Source organism: Dicentrarchus labrax, unplaced genomic scaffold (assembly GCF_905237075.1).
Source record: "Dicentrarchus labrax unplaced genomic scaffold, dlabrax2021, whole genome shotgun sequence".
Taxonomy (NCBI): domain Eukaryota; kingdom Metazoa; phylum Chordata; class Actinopteri; family Moronidae; genus Dicentrarchus; species Dicentrarchus labrax.
Genome location: NW_026136719.1, coordinates 14,764,284 through 14,778,151, shown reverse-complemented (window position 1 = coordinate 14,778,151; position 13,868 = coordinate 14,764,284). Strand labels below are relative to the sequence as shown.

The 13,868-nt window shown below is 38.5% G+C and overlaps 1 protein-coding gene across 2 annotated transcripts in view; it reads right to left on the bottom strand.

The window, feature by feature from the left end:
- Positions 1 to 284: 284 nt before the first annotated feature.
- Positions 285 to 13,868, bottom strand: part of mettl15 (methyltransferase like 15) — a 43,067-nt gene continuing 29,483 nt past the window's right edge. For both annotated transcript variants that reach the window (XM_051379819.1, XM_051379820.1), the window contains exons 4-6: positions 8,560 to 8,751; positions 7,176 to 7,354; positions 285 to 1,817 (exon numbers count right to left, since the gene is read on the bottom strand). In XM_051379819.1, coding sequence (XP_051235779.1) covers positions 1,393 to 1,817; positions 7,176 to 7,354; positions 8,560 to 8,751 — 796 coding nt within the window. In that variant the 3' untranslated portion in view covers positions 285 to 1,392. The remainder of the gene's footprint in view (positions 1,818 to 7,175; positions 7,355 to 8,559; positions 8,752 to 13,868) is intronic.

Here is a 13,868-nt window from a genome sequence, read left to right as displayed (position 1 = left end):
GAGGTTCAGGAGAAATACAGACGTCAATGGGAAAAGGTGTTTTTTTGTTAAATATGTTGAGCTATTCAGCTGCAATAACCACCCATGCAAGAATGTTAAATATATTAAAATAGCACACAGTGATCTTCTCTGTAGGCAGGCTTTTTCTTCATTGAAATTCACAAATGATGTGTATTAAAAGAGTATTGTATCAGATCATTACAGGGCCGTATCAAACCAAAAGTTAGATACATTAACTGAATTCTGAGAATCAACATAGTTTATAATACAAAAAGCAAACAACACAGAGGTCACATACTTTTATTTGGGTATAAAAAGTTTCCTCCACAATTATTTTGTTTTACGTAACACCTCAAACATTAACCAGCTTTCATAGTTGTGGCTCTCACTTGAGTTTGGACAGGTTTTATAGCGCTAAGACAAGGTGAGAGAAAGACAGACTGCTCAATTCAATAAGATGTTATCTTCTGGAAGCCCAACTTAAATGTAATTATATTAATTAATTATATTTAACTAGGGTTGCAGTCATTAAGTAAATGAGTATTGTACCTGTGTGTTACCGACCGAGCCTTCTCCTTTAAGGTGGAGTGTTACGAGCTAGTTAGCTATCTAGCTGCTACGAATCAGGTTAAAGACAATTAAAATAGTCTAAATTGGCTTTTCACAGTAAAGCACTAAAGTCCACATACTGTGCTAGGATAGTTTTTTTGTTTGTTTGTTGTTTCAGCTTGAAATTATATCAAACTTTGGACACTTTTCTCTGGACTGCAGTTTTTAAAACTTTCTGTGCTTAAAAAAACCCTCATTATTGACATTTAGAAACAGTGTCTATAGGAGAGTAATCTAGGAGCAAAGGTCTACTTTCTAGCTTTCGGAGCTGTCAACCACATCTTACAGCCTGCATATTATATACTGCATGAGTGATATTCACCAGTTATTTTTTATCAACTGCCAAGGAAAAATAAATATATAAATCTGAGTTCTTACTAGTGGCCATATTGTGAGATTCATTCTGTCCCTTACCCATAGTTCACACATCACTGTGCAGTGCCCTAACCAACCAGTAGGAGTCACTAATGCGGCATTAATAATGACAACCCTCACTGGCTTCCCACCAGGAAACATGGCCAATTATGTTCTTTGGAACACAGAGCCAGAGGTACCAGGATTAAACTCCAGCTCTCTGCTGAGGTGGGCTTAAGCTAGAGAAGGTTAAAAAAAATGTTTTTCTCTGTATCGACGTACAAACAGTCAAGATAAAAAAGAGCAGGTAGAACACAGGAGAGTCTTATTATTTACTTGTATCTACCTCCTTTGGTTAACTTGCTTTAAGTATCAATTGTAAAAAGTTACTTTGGTTGTAAAAAAGCTCAAACATTTCTCATCTCATAATTATTCTGTCAGTCTGAGCACTGCCCTAAGTTTAGCGGAGCGTCCACGAGGATTCTCTTTTACTTCGTCCTTTTCTGGGACGATCACTTTTCTCTTCAGAGGAAGCCAATGAACACTTCCACCCTTTCTTTTTCCATCCCTCCTGGTGCTTTGTTTCCTTGGGCTGAAGTGATACTGATCTAGATTAGACAAGTCATCTCCCTGGAGGAAACGTTTGACCAGTCTGTCTTCCAACGAATGAAAGGTGATTACGCAGAGACGTCCTCCAGGTCTCAGTGCTGCCTGGGCAGCGCGCAGGCCTGCATGTAGTTCGTTCAGCTCGTCATTCACAAAAACACGCAGAGCTTGGAAAGTCTTAGTGGCCACGTGTGCAGGTCGCTGGAGGCGGTCTTTACGTGCGTAGAGGACAGCTGCAGGAAATGATCCTAGAGACAAAGAAATGGTCAGAGTAAGTCAGTGCACTACAACATATTGTTCTCAGGCTTAATGCAAACAGAAAAAAATGCTGAAGAAGAAAGATTCACTGATTACATTTGATTAACTGACTAATCGATCGACAGAAAGTTATTCAGCAACTATTTTGAGAATTGATGAATCATTTCAGCAAATTTTCAAGAAAAAAGTCAAACATTTAATGGTAACTTTGTCTTATGTGACCTGATCTTTGTAGCTTGGACTGTTGGTCTGAAAAAACAAACTCACCTTAAGCCTGGAGTATCTGACTAACTCAGGAGGATCCTCAGTAAATACTGTGTTCATACATTGCAAAAAATCACTGTATTCTTCTAAAGGACAAGAGACAGAGTGAAGGAGACCATCTGTTTCAAGCTTAAACAACCACACATAAACAAAATGGAGAGCTACTACGCCACCAACCTACACCTTGATTCTTGTGACTCTATAGACTCATGTGAACTAATGACTCATATACGACCTACACAATCCACAGGTGCTACCCATGTGTGAATAACACAAAAGAGGGTGAAATGCCTGGGATCTCCAATGGTCAAGAAAATAAAGGAAGCCTCCTAAATAATAACAATTTCCAGGAATAAAATAAATCCAGTTGCCTTGACTTCTAGATATGCCATCTAATGGTTAAGTGAGAATCATCAAACATAGTAGGAAAGGGGAGGGGGGTCATTCAATTAACTTAAAAGAAAACAAGATGTAGCACATAAAAAGCTTATTGAAAAATGTATACAAGCCATTGAAACCAGTGGAGAGAGAGCTGCAGCAGGACTGAGTGGCAGGTCCATCAGAGTCTCCGTGCGGAGCAGATGGAGGGTGGAGATGGTGTTGATATGGATGATGTGTCACCAAAATACCGAGGTAAATGCAGCCAAATGCTTCTCATGATCTCTCAGTTCACTGAATGCCAAGTTCAAGTTAAGTCTTACTGAGCACAAAAAATGATTACTCCCTATGCCCTGATTACTGTAAAAAGTGTTTTTTTTTTTGTAGTTATCGCTCTCTGGACGGTGCACTCAGTCTTGACCTGCTTTCAGTGAAATAAAGGGTGATTTATGCCTCTCTACCCCCACAAAAACCTTCTTCTTTAATACTCCTCAACAATTTGCACCTGACTTTTAGAAGCGGAGAATGTTCCTTCACTTATTTGAGCGATCTTCCCTCAAAATACTTGTGCAATCAGAAGGAATCTGAAAGATAACGTTTCAGATTGGAAGCTGGGAAAACATTGGCTTCAGTTGCTTTAGTTTTGAAGGTCCAGCTTGACCAGCTCATAACTACCACACAGAAGACTAAAGAACAATTAGACACTTATTTAGACCTAAAGAGAAACTGCAATAAATAGAGAAGTGAGTGATGTGGCATTTCTCTCCTCCTGCACTAAACAGCCCAAGGTGTGACTCACACTGAAATCAATACAATGCCTGCACAGCAAGGACCAGCCCTGGTCTGGCCTCACCAAGCCATATGCTCTCTCTCTAATTCATCTTTCAAAGGTCCTACGGACAGATCCATGGGGGAAAGAAGAGATTAAGATGTGTTCATAAAGGGGACATCAGGTAGTTAACAAGGAACCACAACATTACGAATGTATTACATAGGACAACATACTGAATTAGAACCACAAACCTGTCCCTCTACTCTACCTTTGTGTTATGTCTTTCCATATTTGATGTTTGTAGCGGGTATCAACAAAGGCGAAAATAAAAAATACATTTCACAGTAAGTTGTTTGGAGATCAACAGTGTTTGATGCTTTGGTTTTACTGGACAAACAAAAAGCTGAATAAATGCTACGGAGGAACATGGACACAACTGTAGCACAGCAGACGAGATCAGTTTGAGCCAGACAGAAACACTGGACTGCTGAGAATGAAGTCGGCATCACCACAAATCAGGAATTTATCAAACAAGTGCTATGTCACCGCAGAAAGTTGCACAGTGGAATTCTTCACTTCCTCGTAAAATAGGTTGTGCTGCAAGCTGGAAGAGTGAATATTTCTAGCTTCTGTAACTAGTAATATGATCTAACTCAAGATGCGCTGGTGCAAGCCAACCACAATAGCCCAGTGGGCCGGCTAGCTCGGTTGTTAACTGTGCAATAATTAAAGTTTGTTAAAAAAATATGTACCATCGAATCCTGTCCCATGATTGACTGCAAACCACACCGCTTTGGTAAAGCAGTTTATACTCCAACAGGTTTATTAATTAAATTAAATGATTAGTTAGTATAACTAACACGATAGCTTCCTCCGTTTTGGACTTTTGTTCCCTCAAAGATCAGCACTGCACCGTCAAGCCAGTTTCAAAATTCACCAAGTGACAACATTTACTGTATATTTATCAAACATTTTTGCCAAGAATCTATAAAACATTAACTGTGGAGAAACCTTGGTTAACACAGTTCTTTTATTACAATTTTGTGGAACTCTGCAGTAATTTGAGTTGTTCTAAATTCATTCAACCTTTATTCACTTCTCGGGAATACACTGAGGGCTGAACCCTCATTTTCAATGACGCCGAGATTACATCCGGCTACAAAAACAGAAATAAAATAATATAATCAAATATAAACAAAAATAAAAAAAGAAGATACCGTAGTCACAAACATAAACATCAGTTAAAAAAAAAGATTCCTAATTAAAACTGTTAGATGCAAAATCATTAAGGTTAATACGCATATTTCTAAAATCCCCCAATGTTATCAGGGACTTAATATTTATTTAAAGTTCGTTGTGTAATATAAAAGCAGTCTTTCAGAGTCCTGAGTTAACACGGGGAACATGAAGGGTTATCCAGTCCTGAGAGCGGGTATGATTCTACCTTGAGGTCTAATAGTGAAGTAATAGTGAAAATGCATTTTAAATTGGCAGTGATAGCATATATGCTAATGTTGATCACCAAGTACCAATTTAAGTAGATCACCACACATACAGTTGTTGCTCTGGGTGGAAATTAACGTTAAACAGCTTGTTGTTCCTGTCCTTCCTCCTGGCTACTCAAAACACACACACACACACACACACACACACACACACACACACACACACACACACACACACACACACACACACACACACACACACACACACACACACACACACACACACACACACACACAGTTAAATACAAGATGTTTATGTAATTTATCATTATGAATGCATTTGGTTCTGTAATATAGTTTGAGCAGATGCTTTCTTGCTTGATTCCTACTGTCAGTGTTCAGCAAAGTAAACAAACTTTCCATTAAGTTACATGTCGGGTTGATTTGGCGAAGCTGCTCTGCTGAATTTTGAATCTTGATTCTATTAGCACTTAAAAGAAAACCACCCAGAGGCCAGACACATAAAACTGTTTGTAAAGCAATGCAATGGTTCTGTTTGAGGACTCTAAATCAGTCATGAAACATGTGGCACATGCACAACGAGACCACTACGCACTGCTGTGGCTATATGTAGAACCGTTATTATCATCAGTTTATCACTTCTATTTGTAAAGCATCCCGCATTGATATCTCACTCATTATTGTTAAACGTCAGAAAGCGTATTAATGATCTATAGAGCTGATACTGAACCAGACTTTACAAAAGGGCCTCACATTACATAAAAGGAGAACATTAAAAGAACATTAAAACATGCAAATGTAGATTAAAGCACGCAAAAGGAAACAATGGTAACAAGCATTTGCTTTGCAAGTGTAATACACACACATCCACCACATCAAACTTCACAGCCTTTCCTCCAACAATTCAACATAAACATCACAATGCCTCCTTGTGTTGGCAATAAACGCTGGCACTGGATGCATATCGTGCAATGTACAATCATCCAATGTAAACGTTAACCTTCTTGGGACATTGGGCTCGTGTTTACAACATACTGGATAATCAGTTGAAGAACAACTGTGCCAAACTGATCTGTAGATTTTGTATGTATCCCCAACTAAAGGAGCTGTTGAAAATCTACAGATAAAGGAAGGTTTGGAATAAATGTATCAAATGTAATGCCTAGAAGACAGATCTTTTACATATATGATGGATAAATCAGCCTGAACCTCTTGAAATGACCCTCGTCTCATGTCACGTGTTTCTGAGAAAATGATGTTTAATTATTAGATTCTGTCTCTCCCTTAACATCACCATCCCATCACCAGTTCCACATTTATATGACTTTCCGATCACTCCAAGATGAAGAGTATCCCTGGTGTGAAGTGCTTGAGCTGAACACACTGTCACAGCCAAGTCAGATTTTACCACTGTGTGTGTGGGAAATGGCGCGTGCATGGTTTTTGTGGGTATGCATCATTTCCATTTGGCCCCAGGTGTGTGTACAACTCAAACGCTTAGCTCTTTCACACAACCATTCTGTATAAGACTAAATGTAGTATCAAATAATTAGTCTCATAAAACTATTTAAGTAATTGTTATTTTCATCTAGAAGATTCTGCATTTTGAATAAATACTAATGTGCAATGTGTACTCACCTGAAGTGTGAGTTGTATATGATGTCTCAATGCCACCAGGTCCCTAAAGCCCCCCACCCCCCAACACCACCACCACTCACACAGACACACGTAAGCTCTTGTCATTTCTCCTGTGACAGTAAATTTGGTCATAGAGCCCCCCCTGGAACTTTCTTAAACCAAGACCTCTCTGTTTTTTTCCCGAATAAACATTGGTGGTGACTTGCTTTGCTCTTCAAAAGAGATTAAACAGCTGCTCTTACTCACACCTGTTCTCCCAGGGTGACACTGACGCACATACTGCTCTGTGCAATAACTATTGAAACGACATCTCACTCATTCAGCAGCTCAAACCTGGAGGCATACAGCTAAAAAAAACAACTAAAAAAACAATCAATGAAGACAAACAATCTAATCCTGGCTTTATGCACAAGTGTGTCATGTGTGAGCATATGTGGGTGTTTGCATTTGTGTCAGGTGTGTGTGCATATTTGTGAGCAGAGAAACGGGGGAAATGGGGGGGGGGGATATAGCAAATAAAGCAATGTGGAAAGAAAAAGACGGGCAACTGTATGTAAGATACTGTTTGTTTTCAAGGCATTAGCCACATTCTGTTCCAGCAACCTCCAGCTCTATCTTTGTCTCAACTTTATCTCTCAAAGGAAGGTGTAGAAGAAAGGCACCCAAAACAGAAGCAAGAGAGAGGATGATGACTGAGGTCACGGTCCACGTAATTTTCTGAGACAAATATGTCCTACTGGGAGGCAGCCTTAATAACTTTACTAGTGTTTTATTTTCCCTTACAGCCTCTAGAATGCTGCGGGGAATTAATCAGGATAGTGTCGAGCTACCTGCCACCACGCTGGCCAGCTGCTGCGTCCGAGTGATGGGGTTGACACGGCGTGCCTCCACAATGGCTGAAGCTATTTTCCTGGCGTGTCTTTCTTCCCCATATGCAGTGAGGATGGATGCAAGAGCCTGTTGATCTAGGGTATTCACAACGTCAGCAGCGCAGGGCATGTCGGGGTACCTACGCACAAAGAGAAGCCAAATTAAGCAGCTTGACGTCACGTCCTTGCTGACAGTGGCGAATCCTGACAACTCTGAGATACAGCTGAAAACCTTTATGGCTCATGAAAGGAATGGTTGTGAGAGAATGAAAAGCAACGAGCAGCTTGTGTAATACCTTATAATCAGGTTATCTTAGATGGTTGTTTTGCAAGTATATATACATATATATATATAAAACACACAAACACACACACATATATATATATATACACACACACACACACACACACACACACACACACACACATATCACTCAGTACTTTACATACACACAGAACTAAAACAAATTTTTGGGGATTTTTGATGAGAATCCATTAAAAATGGCATTATAGAATTGTGACTGAGATATGCACTGACTCTAAGGAAAACATTTTACTAAGGCTGCCCCCTAAAAGTCGAGAGACTCACTTTTTGTTGGATAGTTGCAGAAAAACAAAATAACAGTATAAAACTCTGTTTGGGAGCTGCACCTTTTCACAAGGATCAAAGTATCAGGGGATTGTTGCAACACAGAGTTTTTCTCTTTTAACGGCTCGTTCGAATAGGCCGGATGAGCAGCGCGTGGTGTTTACGGCACAAGACGGCTACGTCTGGCACACGCGCTGTGTTTACACAAAGAGTGTGTCAGTTGCTTCCACATACACTCTGGGGATGAAAGTAACTGTTAGCGTTGTACATCATCCAGTCCACCAGTATTTGTTTTAATGAAGTTGTAAGTTATTTATTCCGTGTTGTGAACAATGAGACTTGTAAGGTGTTATAATAATATATTTAAGTGTTCAGTGTCCTTGCTGGTTGTTCTTACACATTCAGAATCATTACTGCTTTATTTGTTATCATTTAACAGGTGGCTGTTAAAATATATATATTGAAATAAATTAATATCATAAATGTACCACGATCGATTATTGGCTATATCTAACAACTACTAGTCGACAAGGAAAATCTTAAGTTGGGGGCAGCCCTACATTTTACAGTTGAAAACCAAACTTGTCAGTGCTCTCTGGTGGACAAACTTGTTACTTTGACATTACTACTCCCATCATTATTTATTAAGAAAATGAAGCTGAGTGTTTTTTATGTACAGTTTTGTTAATACTGCATTATTAATCAAATTGAGATCCATTAGCCTTCCACAAATACTTGATGTGGTAAATCTCCTACCTCTCTCCATCCATTCTCATATCCAAAGGCCCATCCTTGCTGAGGGAGAAGCCTCTCTCTGCCTGATCCATCTGCATGGAGGAGCAGCCAGCATCCAACAGGACAGCATCAATGCTGCCTGGCTTAATGTTTATGTTAGACAGCAGGGCTTCAAGCTCACTGAATCGGCCAAGCAATGGTTTCACACGACCACTGAAAAAAGGATGGAGGGAAAGGAAAGGAATAAATTAAGACATTTGGCCTTGTGTAGATGGAATTGGAGAAGGAATGGTATGTTACATTATTTTGCTTACATCCTGTATTTTCAAAAGTACAGGAACATTTCATTGTCATTCAGCTCTTTGACAAGAAGAACAAGGTATGAAACTAATAATAAAAAAAATAAAAAAGCATCACTTGTGTGTGTATGAGCTAGATTTTTTCAGTTTATCAGAGACCAAATTGTCAGACAACAGGATAAAAAAAAAAGACTGCATGAAGATACGTATTTAAAGAAATGTGTGGATGGAGTAGCCCGATCCAAAATCTTTTATAGTATGTGACCTGATCAGACTGTTAAGATACAGTGTATTTTCTCTTTAAATAAATTAAAAAATATATATATGTTAAAATAAAGCTTATGTTGCATGACTTGATAAACAAGAGAGAAGACAGTGTACAGTTCATGACATCAATGCTTGGGGGTCAGACTAGTAGATTACTGTGTCATCAGCATAAAGAAGATATAAAATGTTTACATAGGCAGAGTCATGTAAAGCAGGAAGAGTAGTGTAGCCCGACTATGCTTTTCTGGGGTATGCGAATATCAAAAACAGAGGAGAAAGAGGTTAAATGGCAAGTTGTTACCACCTGGGGTCTGTTAAATAAATAAATAAATAAGGACAATCTTTAAACTTGAAGGGGAAAATCTAAGCGTGTGCCATTTATCAAGTATAAAGTCATTATTCAGTGTCAATTGCCTTGCGAAAACCAGAAAAGGAGGTGCGTATTTGTTCAGTAAGAAATATATACAGCTGACATAGAAAACTACACTGAAATCCATTCCATCTGTTCATTTACTTGATTATTAAGTTTATTTGTGTTTTACCTTCGGTTTAACTGGTAGAATAAAAAATAAAACATAAAATAAAACTGGAAGCCAAGAATATTATTTTATATTATATATTATAAAAACAAGAACAATTCACTGTTCAAGTCCACATTTTCTAAATCTCCATCTAGTGAGTTATTCACTACTGAATGGTAGTTTGTTAAAATTATCAATAAGAAATGTGTGCATAAAACTCTCATAGAAAATGAAAGGGAGTTGGCAGATTCACCCATCTTGCAGCTTTCTGTTTGTTTCTGCCCTCAGTAACTCACATTCACACCTGAAAATTGCTCGGTACAACCACAGTCTGATCACCACTGAGCAGCTCCACTGGAGCAGTTTGGGGGTTAGGAGTTGTGCTCAAGGGCACTTTAGTCTGTGCCACCACTAAGGGAATGAGGGAGCAGCACTTTCGCTAACCACAACTGCTACTGAATGTGAATGGTAAGTGCAGCCTTCAATTTATGGGAAATACTGACCGTTTTCCATATTTTATGTTTACAGCATCATACCTGCATTGTACAGAAACAACATCCACATTCAACATCAGGCAGGTCAAGGTTATTTTAAGCAGGTTGGTCAGGAAACCATTTGAGATATATGATTGAATGGAGACCTGCGATAGCTTGAGCAGCTTTCCAGTCAACCTTTGAAAACCCAATGAAGTATTTCCTTGGAAGCAGACTAACTGTCTTAGCGAGCATATTGAGATCCTTCCTTGTCACCGACAGAGCAAGACCATGTGTACTCAGTCACTTCCTCATGCACGAGTGGTGAGATCCTCCAGCCACATTCATGCATTTTTCATTTGACCTTTTAACATTGTGTGAACAAAGATGATGGCAGAAGAGAGCAACAGGAGTTAGCATCTACACATACAATAGCAAAAGGTCTTCTGCAGCCTTCTTCACCCATCTGGTTCCCAAATATGAAAACAGGTTTCTCGTGAAGTTGTTACTCTTCATTTCTAAATAACAAATAATTAATTTTTGTATATTGCAGACCCACTGTACAAGCCAAGCTGTGTAATCAGTATATTAACAGAGGTTAACATGCATTTTTAATAGGTAATATGGTTTAAGATCTCAATATGGGACCACAAAAATGCAACTCCTGCTCTGGTCATCATGACCTCAGGTGAGGGAGACGTGACTGCTGATATGAATATTTTCTGAAACCACGTCTTATCGTACTTGAGGCTAGATGACTCAGAACAAAAATACTGCTGCCATTGGTATCCTTTGTCATTCATTTTAGTCATTCACTCATTTAATGGCATGTATTTTAAGTTTGCCTACTGGTAAAATGTGCATTAATATTGAATAAAATAAGCATAAAGAAGCATTTTCTCTAGCCAGTCATTCACGTCTAGCCATTTATCAATGATGACACATTTGTAAGCTTTGCACAACAAAGTCATGGTTCTGTTTATGTTCTGTGGACTGCATTTATGATGGACAGGTTTAAATGTTTGGAAAAGAGGGATAACAATAGCAAAGTGAATGAAATATTTGGATAATAATATGCACTAAATTTGCTGTGTTTATGAGTAAAGCGGCTGCTGTTCCACTAACAGATCTTTGCAAGGTTCTCTTACGCTACATGACCAGTTAACCTTACGTCAGTCATTACAAGATAAAGCAAATTCATAGCTATTAGCCCTTGTCAGTGTGGCTCTGTCTATTTTTTTGAAAAAGGCACACTCAGTGTATAAAGTCCCAGCTTATAGTTTGACAGGTGCTTCAATAAAACTCTGTAGTCCATTTTATTCACCTTAACTAATAAAAGTGTATTATTTAGGAGGATCTATTGGCAGGAATGGAATATATATATATATATATATATATATATATATATATATATATATATATATATATACATACATACATACATACATACATACATACATACATACATACAAAAATGTTTTTGTTACCTTAGAATGACTCTGGCTGCTTTGTTGAACCATCATGTTTCTACGGTAGCTCAGCACAGACGAACCAACCACTGGCCGTAGGTAGGGCCTTTTACAAGTGTTATGGTCACCATTCTCCTACCTAATTGGAAGGGGAGGGTGAGGCAGGGTGGTTGTAACTTATAACCTCACTGCTAGATGCCACTTAATCCTACACACTAGTCCTTAAACTGAAAAGCTTTCTTCAAATCATGGTAACACACTAAACTCTAAACCCTAACACCTTAAACTAAATTAACTAAAAAGCACAGACAACTTGTTAAACACTTTAACCAATGCCGTCATTAGTGGCCCATATTAAGCTGTGTATCCTTAATGACAGCACAATTTAATAATGTCTCTATTTTTTTTTACTAATATTTATGGTTTCAATGGTTCTAACAGCAGCAACAGTGACTGAATGTGTTTTAACCCTAGCATTATCATTAGCTGGCAATGGCTAGCGGCGATCAGACAGTCTTCTTCCTGTGAAAATGAAGCAAGTCTCTAATCTTAAATGTACGCTATGCACTTTCAAATGCTTCATTAAATCTGATGTCTCACCCATCTTTGAATCAACTAGGAATCTGTGAACATAGATTGAGTCACTGCTTTCAGCACATGGACTTCCATCTGGAGGAAAAGGCTTGTTGATTTTAGTGTATGCCTACCATGTGCAAGCTAGACCACAATAGCCACTTAACACTCATTACAAAAACTACTGCTCATACTCTCTCCATCCTGTTGTATAACAAAGGACACATTTTTGACGATCACTGGTGCACCTTAATATCAGTTTTAGTCCAAGTGTCTGCAGAACTAGTTGTAAAATGTGACTGCAGACAGGAGCCCTGTAAAGGTACTGCCATTAGCTCCGATGTAGCTGTTGCTCTATTGCTCCTCTATAGTTTGATTTAAGTTCAGTTTTAGAACATGTACTTATTTTCTACACAAGATTAGGCATGTTGAAATCAGTATTGTATTGATACCAATAAGCAGCATCGGTATCAAGCGACTGACATCCTTCCCTTCTAAGATATTTTACCAAATTTGAAACTCGCCCCATTTATGTACACGACGACTCCACCTTTCTCAAGATTAACTAGGGGCATTCCAGGAAAGAACACAAATTGGCAGGTCCTCTATTTCAAAACCCACTGAAGACAAAATGGCAAGGGAGCATCTCACCCACGCTGCCAGGGCCCTCCTTTGCTTTGCTGTTGTTATTCACTATCCTGCACAGTGATTGATTTGTTGAAAAATCTATAGTAAAGGCTTTGTTGTTCTCTCCCATCACCTGCGCAATCCCTTTCTGTTACTGCCTCCTCAGTAGCACTCCACCCACCATCTCCAATTTCTATTTTTTTTTCCCCGTTATGCAAAGTTGCAGTATAAACTGTCTTTTTGGTGAAAGTTTAAAAACTTTTTTACTTCATTGGTTTTAGAACAATTTTCCATTCTGGATTCTAGATGAAGCCTATTTACTCAAACAGCTGGAGGTCACGCAGTGTTGTGCTGATGATGATGTTGTTGTTGCCCCAAAAGCTAGTTGCTAACTTTGTCTGCACCTTTTGGGTTGCAAAGGTAGCATACAGCCAGTTTATCAGAGATTTTTGTGTGTGAAAACAGCTCCCTCCCACTGCAGGAACTGGTGAGACTGAACCAAACTGTAAAAATGTGCAGCCAAGGAGCTAAGGAGACGTTTGTGTTTCCTTTATGCTTCTATATACAACTTGTATAACATGTTGGGGCTTTTTTTTTTTTTAAACCTGCCTCCTGACAGGAGTTGGAACAACCAATCAGCTTGGTCAATACAACGCATAGTTTAGATTTGGGTGTGTGCTATGAGCTACAGATAACAGGCCTTTTGTATACAATTACAGAAGATAATTTTAAGTAATTCCAGCTTTAGGTGATCATTTTAGAATGTAACTCTTAATAGATTTATCTTGTGTAAGTGTAAATGTTCTTAAATGTAAATAATGCAGTTAACTTACGTTAAAAAGATTGCGTAGTCTCACATACTTTTCTTAGTATTTTCCTGTTCAGTCAGAAAGTGACCAACAATACAAGTTAGCTTAACTGCCTTAACTGTTCATATTGTATTTCAGTGAAGTAAGAGCCTGAAAATAGTTCCCTCCTCTATTTATTCAACCAAGAATCTGTTTTGGATTAAGAATTGTGAGTCGTTGTTTTTTTTCACATACAACATTAATTGTAAACATCTATTTCAACATAAATGATTCAAAATATTGCAAAGTACGA